This window comes from Aythya marila (assembly GCF_965140915.1).
Source record: "Aythya marila genome assembly, chromosome: 2".
NCBI lineage: Eukaryota > Metazoa > Chordata > Aves > Anseriformes > Anatidae > Aythya > Aythya marila.
In genome coordinates, this window is record NC_139043.1 from 101,889,242 (window position 1) to 101,903,957 (window position 14,716).

The 14,716-nt window shown below is 38.6% G+C and overlaps 1 protein-coding gene across 1 annotated transcript in view; it reads right to left on the reverse strand.

The window, feature by feature from the left end:
* Positions 1-14,716, reverse strand: part of LDLRAD4 (low density lipoprotein receptor class A domain containing 4) — a 282,754-nt gene that overhangs the window by 137,840 nt on the left and 130,198 nt on the right. The window contains exon 4 of the mRNA XM_082753635.1: positions 5,419-5,559. Within this exon, the coding sequence (XP_082609761.1) occupies positions 5,419-5,559 (141 nt within the window). The remainder of the gene's footprint in view (positions 1-5,418; positions 5,560-14,716) is intronic.

Consider the following 14,716-nt stretch of genomic DNA (forward strand, 5'->3'; position numbering starts at 1 on the left):
CAGCTCCACTCAGGCAGAGAGCGTCTAGACAGTATTCATGATCCATCTGTCTGGCACAGCCAGGCTGATGACAAACTCTATTAGAACCGAAACAATTTTTTTTTCTCTCTTCCCTCCTCCCATCTCCCTTTTCCTCTGAGAAGCAGTAATCTGACACTGAAAATTACTATCATTGTTGCAATTCTCAAAATAGCAGTGCCAGACTTTCATTAACATCAATGCTAGACTGCTAAATATTTAAAGAAATGGATAAATTTCACCTGAAGTGGGACAGCCCAGCACACATGAAAGCAGAAGCACAATCAAAATGTAAATCTAAGCGGTTGTTTTTATCTGCGCAAATTCAGTGTCACAGTCAGAGGGGGATGCCAAAGGTCTCTTTAAACAAAATATTTTCCTTTGATTGAGCTTTTTGTTTTTAAAACAGAATCATTCTCCAGCCCCCTGCAGATCCCTACAAAGCTGAGAGCTGACAGAAGTAGGTGGGGGTGGTGAGAGGGAGAGCCAGATATTTGTGGTGCGCTTTCTCTTTTACCTCGCAGAGGAAAATGAACTCCTACAGCAAACCCTGCGATGCCAAAACAGCCACACCACATCAACTCCATCAATGCTGACAACTTGACATTTGATGTAGACGTCATTTTCACGACAAGATGGATTTAGTTTCTCTTTTTTTATCATTCTTCAAATTTTCATACATGTCAATACTTACATTTAACATGCCCATGAACACACACAGATCACAGCAAAGATGACCTGCACTGTTTTCCACCAAACAAAGCCCTAAAATCTCCACCATCTCTAAAAATCTCCATGCTACTCAATTAGATGCGACTTCAATACTGCAGCCTGCAAACAGACAACAGACTACACTTTCCATTTCAAAATCTAATTTACTTCTAGCAGGACAAGGCAGGCTGATCATTTGTTGCGAAACAAAGGGAAATGCTCTAACAAATGAACTGTGTCCTGCTAGAAACAGGCACATTGTCTCAATTCCTCAGAGTCCAAATTTTGCAGGTCACATGCAGCAGCAAGCTGCCCACAAGGCCAAGTCTGTAATGTTTAAAATTCTACTCTTAATTGCATTTTTCCAATCACAGCTTCATGCAGTTAACACAGCCTCAACCTCAAAGTAGTGTTAAAAGAATAGCCATCTGTATTATCTCAATAAGTATTAATAGCTGAGGAAAATACAAACAATAAGTGGACCTACCAGAAGTTGCCATGAGCTCCTTGGTAAGAAGCGACCCGTAGTGAAATACAGAGTTCTCTTTGGGTGTCCCCACTTAGGAAAGGGGAGGGTATATTTTAACACTCAGTACCTAACCTGTTACCTTGACACATTCAGCTTCAATGTCTTAACACATATTTTGAGCAACTGACACTTCCTGGATGGCAACTTGTGTTGTTTGCAATCAGTTTCTAACCCACATTAGCTAATACATCTTTTGCTGGTGCTGATTTCTCCCAGCTGCCCTCCAGCCTCTCTGTGCTATACAGAAATAAACTGCCCGTATAGCAGCGTAAGGAAACTCTACCTACAAGTCAGCAGAGGAAAACTAATAAAAAAATAAAGGGCTGCAGAAATATACATTTTGTATACGTGAGACATCTTACTGAGTTCAGCAACAACATTTAGAAAGACTGAATTAACAGCCTTCACAACACAGTCAGAGTAAGAACAGCAAGGAGGAACACTCAGTGAATGAGATTTAAACTACCCTAACACAATGCAATAGCATCTGCTATAATCACAAGATCCTGGGAGCAGGTCACCCACAAAAAATGTCTTTCTATACCACTGCTCATGCAACTTCACTAAACAAAACAATGAGCTACAATGAGACATTCTGGACTTGGCTGCTGGCAAGAACACAAATGAGAAATGCTTCAGTAGCCTGGAAATATAGGCTACCACTAACATGGCACATACGGCTTAAATAAACTGAAGCAGGGCTTCCGTATGAAAAATTATTTAGACATTGTTTGGGGGCAGTATATATATTATTGTGAAACGAGATTAATATTGTCTCTACAGAAGAATAGAAGTTTTGTATACAGTGGGAGAAAGAGATTCATTGAAAAAACTGCAGATGGGAAAGAATACCACATTAGGGCTGACCTGCTTGATGTAAAGAACACAGCAGTTCCAGCAAAAACCAGACAGGCAATCCAGACAGGCAATGTGGACCAGCATACGCTTAGACATTGCTCCTTCATCAGTTCCCTGCCCATTCAAGAACTGCACACAATCAAGAAGATGAAAGAACAGAGTTGATATGTAACACTGACCAGCCTAGAAATTCTTGCTTTAGATTTCCTCTTTATTGGTTTTGTTTTCTTTTTACAGTGCTGTGTTACCTTCTTGACACTAATTAGAAGTCAATCAATGTATGTATTTCTATGTTGGAAGGCAGCCTCATCAGCTAGGACATTTCTAGAACAGACATTCTGATATGCTCAACATAATAAATATCACTAATCCTCATTTCTTTGAAATACTGTTTATAATTGTATTATTTTTCTGCTTGACTTTATTCTTTTATCTTTGGTCCACCGTTAGGACCACTGTTTTACTTCTTTTCTTAAATTTGGTTTAGAACAGAAGTCTCTTCCTTCACCAGCACTTGTTGCACAGTCCCTATTGCAAAGAAAAAGTACATTCGTTATTGATATCCAAAACCGCAACAAATAATGAAATGCTCATTCTGCCACAAGGTAAGCAAAAAGTTAAACACTTCAGAATGCTCCTGACAATAAATCAAGTATTTCCTCTACAATCTACTAATCTGCCATGTTGTTTCAAACCAGCAAACACAGTTCTTGAAGGACGTAACAAGTCTATGTAATTATTCTGCTTCTCTCATCATTGGGGAGGTCTCTAATAGCAGGACTACAGTTCTGTACATCATGTTTTAGAAAGAGTTGGATAAAATTAACAAATTAACAGATTTAAGGAAACAATTTAAGTGAAAGAACTTGGTATTATTATTATTATTGTTGTTGTTTTTTAATCTACCAGAGGGGAACCATCCTCACATGTGCAAAAGGCCGACATGAGAAGGAAACAAATAACACCAACCTCAGCTCCTGTGGAAGAAGTAGGAAACCTACTGCCAAAGGCTTCTTAGAGACAAATTTTGTCAGGTTTGTTGTAGATGAACTTCATCTTCCCTGAGACAGGGGGGACCACCAGCCAGATTACCTGCACCACTCCCTTTCCCGCTTGCCTTTCTTCACATCAGTGAGCTGTTCAAATGCCTCAGGGGAGAGAGGCAATTCGAGGGAATACTGGGAAGTTTACCAACCCTGGATCTAACAAGAAATGATTTGTAGACTCTAAAGGCCTTTGAGGAGAAGGCCAGGACACAGTGCTACTTCTGCTGCAACTACAGCCCGATTACCACTGGCATAGAGGTTTGCTGAAAAATGAATTGATCAATGAGGCTTTAGGAGCTCAAATTGACCACTTGGACTCCAAGAAGGAACTCACAGGGTGTCCCCATCATCCCCCAGCCATCTACAATGCATCCACACACTCATCAACGGTCACCACGAGCACTGCATGAGGCTGCAGAGACTTTGGGGTCTGGACTTACAGTGCTGACTATATTACCACCAACAAATAAGGAAATAAATGTTCATACGCAATGCAATTACGTTCTCTTGCCTGTAATGTCACCCTGGAACAAGCTTGTCCCAAGATTTCCAAAATAAGTGCCCCAGCAGCTGCTTGTTACCAAAGCAATACTCGGTCCTTCACTCCATCTGCTACTACAGAGGTTTTCAGAGCTCCTTTTGGCCAAACAGTTGTGCTGACTTGCTTTCTTAATGGAGGAGCTGCACAGTATCTCAGTCAGAAAATCCCTCTTTTTGTACTTTAAAGATATGCTTCCAGCTTAGCATCCACAAATTATAAGGCATATTTTTTTTTAAACAAGTCAACAGCCAAGGCCAGACTAAGTTTATGGAGAAATACACATGACATTTTGATCTGGACCTGTCACCCAAGTCTACAGCCAGTCCTGGGGCTTCAGCAAGACTTCCATTCCAAAAACCAAACCAAAAGCAAAATACAATGAAATAATATATACACACATGTAGGTCAATACTATTTCAAAATGTTTGAAATCACAGCAAAAGTGCAAGATCAGTCATTTAAAAATATGTTAAGTTGGAGGTTAGAGGGAAGAGAAGGAAGGGAATATATCCAGCACCTAACAAGTTTCTATTATGAATTCACTCTTGTGATCACATTTAATATTGCATATATTTAATACAAAAACTACAGATACATATTGCTTGTAATCTCTATTATTAATAACAACACAATTAACACAGATATTCATAACCCAGTCACAGCTAGAACTCAAACAGATTTTTGAGAGCTGTCATTATTGGCAGCACCACACCATTGGAAAGCAGTGCCAGATACCTCATTCCATACACAAGTTTCTCCATTAGACACTGGCCATAGTGTGGACCTATTGATCTGTGGCAAGCAATTGTCAACCCTAGCTGGAAGGAAATGGGTTAGGGAGCATGTGACAAATTGTCTTCTTCCTAATAAATGCAATGCTTGTTTCTGCTATCCTTGCATTAAGTAAAGCGTCTCCAAAAGCAGAATTTTAATCTTTTTAAAAGTAAATGTTGACGTAACACAGTACCCTGATGTATGACAGGAAATCATCACAGTAACAGCACTTCTATTGTACTTATAGACCAGACACATTACTGGAAAAGTTATCCTCCATCCAGAAAGCTGAACCGTGGTTTAAAAATAGTTGCAGAAGATGCAAAAACAAAATCAAAACTTGATTTCAGTGTCCATCACAGAGGGTAACGTACTAAGAGAGGAATTCTGGTGATAAACTCTGTCACTCTGAGATATTTATACACCAAAAGAATAACAACTAAAGCTATTTTAAATATATACCCACAAAAGCTCACTGACCTTCCAAACGGTGCTGATATCAACACTAATAAAATATATTCAGTTCATAGAAATGATGACTAGAAAGATTACAACTTTCTTAATAGTCTCAATACTATATGAAGACTACGCACACACAAAGCACAGAATGTTTTTTAGAAACTCGGGAAACATTTTTAATCACTTCCAATATTATGCTTTCTTTTTCAGAAGCCGCACACAATCCATACAATTGCAACCTCATACCTGCAGCACAAACTCCTCCACTTCCCTCCACATGACTACAACTTTCCAGATTTAGAAACCTGAAGAAAGCGTATTATATAGCACTGTTGGTTCAGAGAAAAACAGCGTTTACTTCCTGTCTCATCCCCCCCAGAGATCAAACAGCAGACCAAGTTCCTGAACACGCTGACTTCTGAAGTAACAGACATATTCCACATACATACATTCACCGATGCACACGAAGAGCAAGTACTCACAGCTAAAGATGCCTGGAGGTGGATGCTCTGTTACAAGCAGACAGTTCTCTTCATCACTGTTATCCCCACAGTCATTCTGTTGGTTACAAATCAATGAACCAAGATACAAGCATTTACCACTGGCGCAGGTGAATTTGCACTCTGAAAGGCAAAAAGGAAAGCAAATCAAAAATTTGTGAGGAAATCAGTGCTTACCTTCTTCACTAGCTAGAATAACTGATATTAAAAGCAACTGATATTTTTAAGTAGATGCCATCATGGTGGATAGGTCTTTCACACTTCATCACCCAAGTAAGTAATGTAGTATTTGTAAGCACTGCAAGCATAAATTATATCTGACGATGTGTGATAGACTTCAGATCACTAGAATCAATCTACTAATAAACCAGATTTCCCTTTTGGGAAAACCCAACTTCTTAAAAAACAGGCAATACTTTTTCTAGTTCACGTTGATCACAATCAGTTCACTTAGGACAAAGACTGTATTTTCAGATATGTTTGTGTAGCACCTTGCATATTTGGGGCAAGACAGCACTATGAATAAATATAATCATTATCCCACATTTAAAAAATAAATAAATCTTGTGCAATATAAAACAGCACCAGCTGTAAGGCAATAGTGTAGTTTGTAACAAGCAACAATCCTGTCCAGACACAGACAATTATTCCTTAACTACCTTCCCAAAGCCAATCTGCCAGTCTCCCAACTAATTACAATCACGCACTCAATGTCTGCACATTGAACTCCCACACGCCAGTTTGCTTTACAAAGTCAGTAAACTTCTAAAACCTCTATACTGTGTCTGGATGCTATACACAGGCATGCGGTACATTCTACATTTTGTTCATTAAAAAGAAATTAATAATTTCCATTAAATGTGGTTCAGGCATGAGGAAAAACTCCTCTGAGACCAGGTATTTAAACAAAAACATGGTTAACTCAAGCTCCTTCCAACTTCTCTCCCTTTCTCCTTTTGCGCAAAAGGATGCAGGCAGCCTAACTAATCCTGTGTAAGATACCACACTGGACTTATCTCCATCTCTTCAAAAAACAACATCAAGGAAAAACCCCTTACCTTGTGTCCCACTTAAATTTTACACTGACAGAAGTACCCACTTCTGTATGACCTGGGTGGACAACCTCCACCCTTGGCCTTCTGTTCACTGATAAAGATTCAGTAAGTGCTAACCAGTGGTAGCTCTTTATAGGAATTACAGCCTAGTGCCTAGTCATCTAGGATGTTTTTCTTTAATTTTCAGAGCCCAGTCAGTCATAGTTTCAGTCTGACTTACTTGTCCTCTATCTGAAATGGTAATATCTCAGCATTTAAATATGGCATTATATACCAGGAGTATCTGCTTGGTCAATAATTAAAATTCCATTGCCCTTCAGCTAAACTGATCATTTAAATGTCACCTCTAGAAACAAAGCTTAATAGTAAGCATTTGAAATATAATCAAGACATATTCCCAGAAATATAAACACTATTATAAAAAGCTTTTTCACTTGGCTTATTCCAAAGATAAATACACTACACACAGAATAGAAGACATATTCTATCTAGACAAATTATAATTTAATGATTACACTTCCAGCATGCTGAAAAATTCTGGTGATTCTCATTCAGAAGCAATGGCAAAGTAGCTGGAACTAAAACCAAGAAATACAAGTATTTTATTTAAAGTAGTGCCGTTCTCTGAAACTTGGGCTTCCCAAGGGCTGCAGTTTGGGTTGGCTGTTTCTAAGAGAGATGATCTCTTATACTTCCCAGCAAAGACATAGCATTTGTTCATCTTCAATAGTATCAACAAGAGATTTCCTATTAATCTTAACAGCACAAGGACTGGACTTGCTCTGAACTGAAACGACAGGAGCTGTCATGCTAAAAAAAAAACCTTGAACGGTTATTGATGCATGACATGTACCCACATGTATTTGACATGCAACATAAGCACAGTAATTGTGAAGGGGAGGAAAATAAATTGGAAATGGGAATGGAATATTTTTTTGTACCATATTTGCCTTTTAGGTAAGAGTGATTTGCAGACTTCACTCGGAAAACTTTTCATCACAAGTATTCATGATATCTTGGTACACACACCCGCAAGGAGCTTCTGCGGTAAAATATATGCATCAAGATGTACAACACATAAAATGCTACTTAAGAATATAAATAAAAGCCATAAAATGCTACATAAGAAAAACAAGCATTTCCCGTGCATTTAAAATGTATCTTTCTATCACACTTGGTCAAACTGCACTTAAAAATCATTAAAGTATTTGCCTAATAACTCTTCAAGATTTACAAACTATTCAGAATAAATTGTACAATCAAATATTGTACGAGCAAAATGTTTTTCCCTGTCACCTTCTTCTCTTCTGCAGTAACTAAGAACTGAAGAGCCATTTAAGGGCTTGATCGAAGAGAGCAAGCCTTTGAAACCCAAGGAACTATGAAGTTTATTAACACTTTTGCAAAGAAGACTTAAAAGATCGGTCTCGATCTGATAGAGCACACACCACTAATTTTTTTGGCAAGTTCAGAAAGTAAGAAACTGGAACAAGAAAAGCATAAAGCTGCTTTAGAAGATAAGAAAAGTTGGCTTGAAAAGGTTCAAATTTTGCTGATATTTTAAATAACTCAAACGACAGAGTAAAACTTTATAAAGTTACCATAAAATCCTGCGATGTTCTGAAAATTACAGCAGTAAAGAACACGCTGCTTCTATTCGAAAGAGAAATATCAAGCACCATATTGCTTGAAGCTAGAACACGTGGCATGTTACTTTGGCCACAATTTCTTAATTCTTTCCCATGTCTTCACGTCGAGTCCTAATGTAAAGCTTTCCACATTTCCCCCATGACTGATATAAAATGCTCAAGCATTTTATAATGTAAGATGTCAACTCAGAAGCAATTAAAGCTAAGAACTTTGGGTTTCTATTTGCCACCAGATTACACGGTGTTCAGACAAAAGACCAAATGAAGCAGTAAATTTTTAGTAGCTCTATTAAAGTCTTAAAATGCAGTATTTTAACTAACATTACTATAAGAGGACTAACCAGAGGAAAGAATTTGTGATTCAAGCTTTTTTTTTTTTTTCTGTCCCAGATCACAGACTGCATTGAAAACTGGATTCAAAAACAGACTGAACATCTATTTTTTTTGCAAAATTTTACAGCTAGATGCTCGTTCCCTCAGACACATGAACATTGCCATTACCAAGGTGAAGAAAAAAAGAAAAAAAGACTCATCAGACCTCTTGTCCCTTGCAGCAACTGGATAGTTGCTCCCTATGCCACAGGAATTCTCGGTTGATTGTAAAATGCTCAATCTCCAAATGACCTCGCATTGTTATCTCACTCCGAATCTATCTGCCAAGAAAGCCGTGCTATCGTGCTGTACTGGGCCTGACTGGGATGGACTTAACTTTCTTCACAGCAGCCCCTGCGGTGCTGTTTTTTGTATCTGTGATCAAAACAGAGTTGATAACACACCAGCATTTTGGCTATTGCTGAGGAGTGCTTCCACAGCCTCAAAACTTTCTCTTTTTCCCTCTTTTCCTTCACTTACACAACTTTTTTTTTTTTTTTTTTTTTTTTTTTTTTTTTTTTTTGCTTTTATTCTTCCTGGTCTCCCCCTTATCTTGCAGCAGAATGGGACAGGGATTGAGGGGCTGTGCAGTGCTTAGCAGGACCAACCCACAACACACACCTAATTCAAAAGCAACTCAATTGTTACAACTCCCAGCTTCAAAACCAATCACCTCCGAGAACAAAAAGCAGCTAAACCCAAGAGAGTGCCAGCTTTTGACAATGTCTGTGTTGCATGGAGGCTCTGATGAGTGGAGTTTTCCTGAAAGTGGAACTGAGACCCCAGGGGCTGCTGCTCAGTCTTGAAAAATACAAAATACAAATATCTCCGGAGGAGCCCAGTGTGCCTGTCTGTAGAAGCTTGGTCAACAGAAAAGCTCCATTCCCAAAGAAGCCAGACAAGAAGACTGTGATGGAACATCTTAGAAATAGGAAAAGCCAAAATAGGTACACGAGACCCTGCTGAAGCCCAGAAGCAGTTGTAAGGAGCAGTCCCTCTCCCATGTTCTCTCTCACCGTGGCAGTTAGTTGACATTACACATGGGACAACACAAGACAGCATTGTCCATGTTCTAAGTCTAAAACCATCCAACGAAACCTTTGTAAGCATCTGAAGGAATGTACAGACTTCTCTGTACAGTTATGGTTCCTTTAAATTGAATTAGGAAAAGGACTGTTGACACAAATACTGACGTTAATGGCAATGTAGAATTCATATGCCACCTAGCAAAACTTAATACCTAATGGAGGACTCAGCAGTACAAACCTTAACCTGCATAATTGTGTTCTTCTGAAGTCTGAAAGAAATACACGAAGGAAAAAGCGCTATAGAAATGGAATAAATGAATTAAACATATTATTCAGTGAAAAATACAGACACTTACAAACAGGGAACATAGCTAACATTAGGTATTTGTGACTTGTAAACTCAAATTCAATGCCTTAAAGTAGTTTGCATAGTAAATGTGTTCAAACAATGTGTGCTTTTCCTAAAACCGGAATGAACCCTTTCTTCTAAATCAAGGTAGGTCAAAGTCAGCGTGATGCAGATAGTAGAAAGCAAATACTAAGAGTATTGTCAAAGTGGATGTTAGTAAATAAACCTGCAGAGCTCTGTCCCAAAATACCAGGAATGACCTCCAAACGCTGTCAGGGAAATCCAGACCAGTCCAGACTAGACTGATGTGCCTAATGAGACACCAGAGACCTCTTATCAATACAAAGTCGTGTACTTGGCTTGTCTAGACAAGAGGAGGGGGAAGAGCTCCAGCTCTGAAAACAAGCCAGCATGATCACTCTTTCATAAATAACATTTCAAAGCTAGGCAGTTTTCCTCTTCATTTTCAAGTGGCAATTACTGAAACATCAGTCGGTTGGTCAGCAAGGCTCTGACTACAACTAAACCTGAAGCAGATGACAGCTACTGGAAGCTGAAAAACACAGCCCTCCTCATAATTATGGCTTACTGCATTTATAATTGTGTCTGCAGCATAATTTTAAAGTGCATCTTGCCAATGTACTGATTCTTCAAAATAAAGTTTTAATAAACATAATTCAAGGTAGAACTAGACTCCCTTGGAAAAAATGAATACGAAGAACACTCTTATGTACGTTTCCTATTTTTGTAAACTGTATGCATCTAGTATAAACAAGCACATTGCTGCTCACATGTTCAAGGTTTGTATAGCTTCTATCTATAAACTCTCTATATTTGAATACCCATTAATATATGAATATATACATTTAAAAACATTAATTGAAGGCGATGTTTCAGCTGTAACAGTGACAGATGAAATTTGCCTCATGATACCAAAAAAAAATCCTCTGATCACTTTTTTATTGTGAAATGCAAGATCTGCTGTGCAGTGTATGAGTGTTTTACACTTTCTGTGCCTATCCAACATGATAATTTTATCCTTGCGTTCAACTTAATTCTTTTCGACTTCATTTACACTTGACTTCATACATATGAGCAGCATTCCTATTGTTTTGTCATCCCACTCACTGTAGGGCATTTTTAATTATAGCTAAGTGCTGTTTGCTTTTGTAATGTAAGTCCAACCACAGGCCAAAAAAAAAAAAAAAAAAAAAAAAAAGCTACAAAGTGTCATATTGAAAAAATATGGTGTTTTAGGCCACTGTTATGATGCATGTCACAGCTCTTTATTTAACAGGCCTGAGATGATTATCTGACTCAGGGGCATAATTCTATTCCGTCCATTCAAATAATAATAATAAAAAAAAGTATATGCACAGCCAGTGATCTAAAATTGTTACCACTAAACTGCAGCAACACAGTTCAAACAAATAAAATCAAATCCTAAATGATGTCTGGGACTAGACCAGCGTGTAAAGGTGCTCTCCGACAATCCAGTGAATTGGTAGCAACCCTGCCAGCACAGCCAGCAGGGGGTGATCAAATACCCTGTCGGAGTAACATAAATCGAAGGTGAAAATCCCTGCCTCCAGGTCAATCTGGATTTCTAGAATAAAGGCCTAATTTTTAATTTCTTAAATAAGAACTTCATTTTAAATATGTCATCACATTTCTTCATACTTCTCTTACAATTTCAACACATAACAACCTGAAAGAAAACATGTTTAAAGGGCATAATCACCTGCTGGAATGGTAATAAGAGGCAAAAGTAAATTGGGGAGGGTGGGAGGTGCACACTTTACCAGAGATTAAAGTAATATAAACCACAAATACCAGAGTCATACAATAAAACCCTGTTCAACCTCTGATAAACATCTGTCTGCGTATTATTTTTAATATTGTAGATTGTAGCTTTAGAATGGGAAATAAATCAGAAATAGGAGGCAGTGTACACAAGGAACATGTTTATTTGGGAAAAAGCTTTGTTAATAGGGAAGATGGCAGGCTGCCATACAATCTAATAAAACTCCATTGGTGCGGGGAAGGGAGGGATAAAAAGGTCTTTACAAAACAAAAAAACACTTCATAAAAAGAATGCCAAGCAGAATACCAGCAAAAAATGAAAGCAGATCAGCTTATGTAGAATAAGAAACAGAGCTGTAAGGCACAGTCAAAGGTCTGTCCTCCCTGCCCAAAGCCTCATACAGGACAGAAAAGTCTGTTCACAGAGCTGCACAAAATGTAGAATAAGTGTTCTCTGCCCAGAGGAGATTACAACCTTAAAACCAGAGTGATTGAAAGGTTGTTACAGGTTCAAAACCAGTTTCATCTGCTGAGTTTCAACCCTCTTTCAGTCCTTTGCTTATCCAGCAATTATCTTTCCATCTTCTTAAGGCAAAGCCTGAAACAATGCACTTTAACTATTTACTATTTATGCCAATACCTAAAGGAAGCAAATACAATATTCTTATAAGCTAGTAGCAGAATCTGTTATTCAGTTCATCACTCCATGGATATTATGACATTTGATTAGACTTATGTCAATTGACAGCCCAAACAAAATAACATTAGACATCATGGGGACAACTGAAGGAACTCCTTTACTTTGAGATTTTTTCTGTTTGCTTGACTCTGTGATCAGTCTTTCCCATACGTACCTGTGTCTGGTGTGAAAAGAAACAGAAAGACCTCTTTCTAGAGTCCACTAAGGGCATTAAGACTTTTCACTAGCACTGGAAACTTTTTCGTATCTACACAAAATTCAAGAGACTATTCAAAATTCAAGAGGACCTATCACTCAGTCACCATCCAGCCTACGCAGTGAGCCTCCACAGCCTTGTGGTGGGGATCGGCAGCTCCCCTGAGCAGGTCTACTCAAGAAGGAAAAGCCATCAGCTCCATCACAGCGCTCATCTCAAACTGACAACCCCTCTCCAAGGTGATCTTGAAGACCATTAGGCTTAGCCAATTAGTCAGTCTTCGCCAGTATTTGCAAATACAGGAAAGATTTGTTTACTGCATTCTTCAGGGATAAACTTTTGTTTTATTTTTCATTTATCTTTCTATAAAGCAGCAAGACAGTAACAGAATGCTGCAAAAATACTTGCAAATAACATGCAAATACCCTCATTTTATTCTGAGTACATATAAATCTGTAGCTTGGCTCAAATTTTCCCCTTGTTGTCTCCCCTCCCCCTTGGAAATAATATGCTTTTGATATTTTATCAACAACCTTAATGTCCATTTCTTACTTATACTGGATCAGATCCTATTTTCATCATAGTCAATTACAAAAAACAAACAAACAAACAAAGTATACTACAGCAGACACACTTGATCATATCCATTTTAAGGCTCAAGTTCATTGCAATGCTAATCCATGGTCTCAGTGCAGTTTTTATTTCTAATCCTCATATTTTCCCTGTACAATAATTCAGACACGGCCTTGGCAATGCTTTAATAATGTTCTGTTTTAGCAGTTTTTATAGTGTAGAGCCTAAGGTCTACTTCAGCTTTGGCATAAGCCTGTTCGTTTTGAAATACATGTGAGGATGGTGGGTGGCTGTTCTTCTACCAACTCGCTTTTCCTGAACTCACAATCACCTGCCAGTTTACGTCCATCTAGCCCTGAAACTCCAGAACTTTTGAGCAAAACTCAAGAATTGTCCCCTGCTCCCTACTTGTGAACAGCCATGTCCCCCCACCAGCTGGGCCCACCCGTGGGCCCAGGCCCCAGCCTCCATGCCTGGGCTGTGCCGCTTCTGGCTGAGGCAGTGGAGTGGGCCCGTCTGCCGGCCCCAGATATCTCTATGCATTTTAACAAACTTTTCCCAATCGAGTACGTGGAAAGGTGCATTGGTGACTCAGCTAATGACACTCTCGTTTTCAGTTGTGAAATTACGTGAAGAGACGATTAAAAATACATTAAACGCGTACCTTGCAATTTTTGTCAAGCACGATGTCATTATCATGGGCAACTGGAGATGAGAAGAAATGGGTACATGCAAATGAGATTTTCTTAACTTTATGGTTCTTCTTAATCATAATTCAAATAATTCCTGAATTATGGTAAATATTTTAAAATTAACTTATCTGCTTTTCATCTTAAAAAATCTTTAATAATCACAAGCAGTATCACTTGCCAGGTTTGTGGAGTGCTGCATACACTGAGGAATATCAAATAAAAATTGTGTTACTGTAGCAGCTTCTTGTTCTTTTTTTGGAATGTCTTCTGCATAGCAAATAGTTCAAGACTAGACCATCTTACCAGGGAACATCACAATCTTTGAATCGGGAGAAATAGGAACTGAAGCATGTCACTTCACAGATGCATTGCTAAGCTTTGATTACAAGCCTCAAAACAGGCCCAGGTGAGGACACAACAGTTACTTCAACACATGGGGGCTGGGGAAATTGGTTTATGGGAAAAAGTGCTGTCTTTATGTTCTCTGTGATTAAATTAGGTCAGATTACTTCAGACTGTGGCTCCTGTAAAGCACAAACTGTTTCCACTGAGATCTGAGGAGGCACTGAAATGCAGAATAAATGCCATCCTCACCTGCAGTGGTGTAGCGTTACTGAAGTAAGTGGAGTTCTGCAAACACAAAGAACAACTTGATTTTCCTTGTACGTAATGTACAATGCAGACGAGAGGATGCCATGGTTCAGATGGCTGTTCAGAAGATATCAATCTCACAGTGATGATGACATTTTTTCCCCCCACATCTTCCTATGTGTACTGTGCTGAAAATACCAGAGAAATGAATGTATTTACTATGTGCCAAGATGCAGGACACTTACAGAGCTTCCAATGGAAAGTGAGCTGTA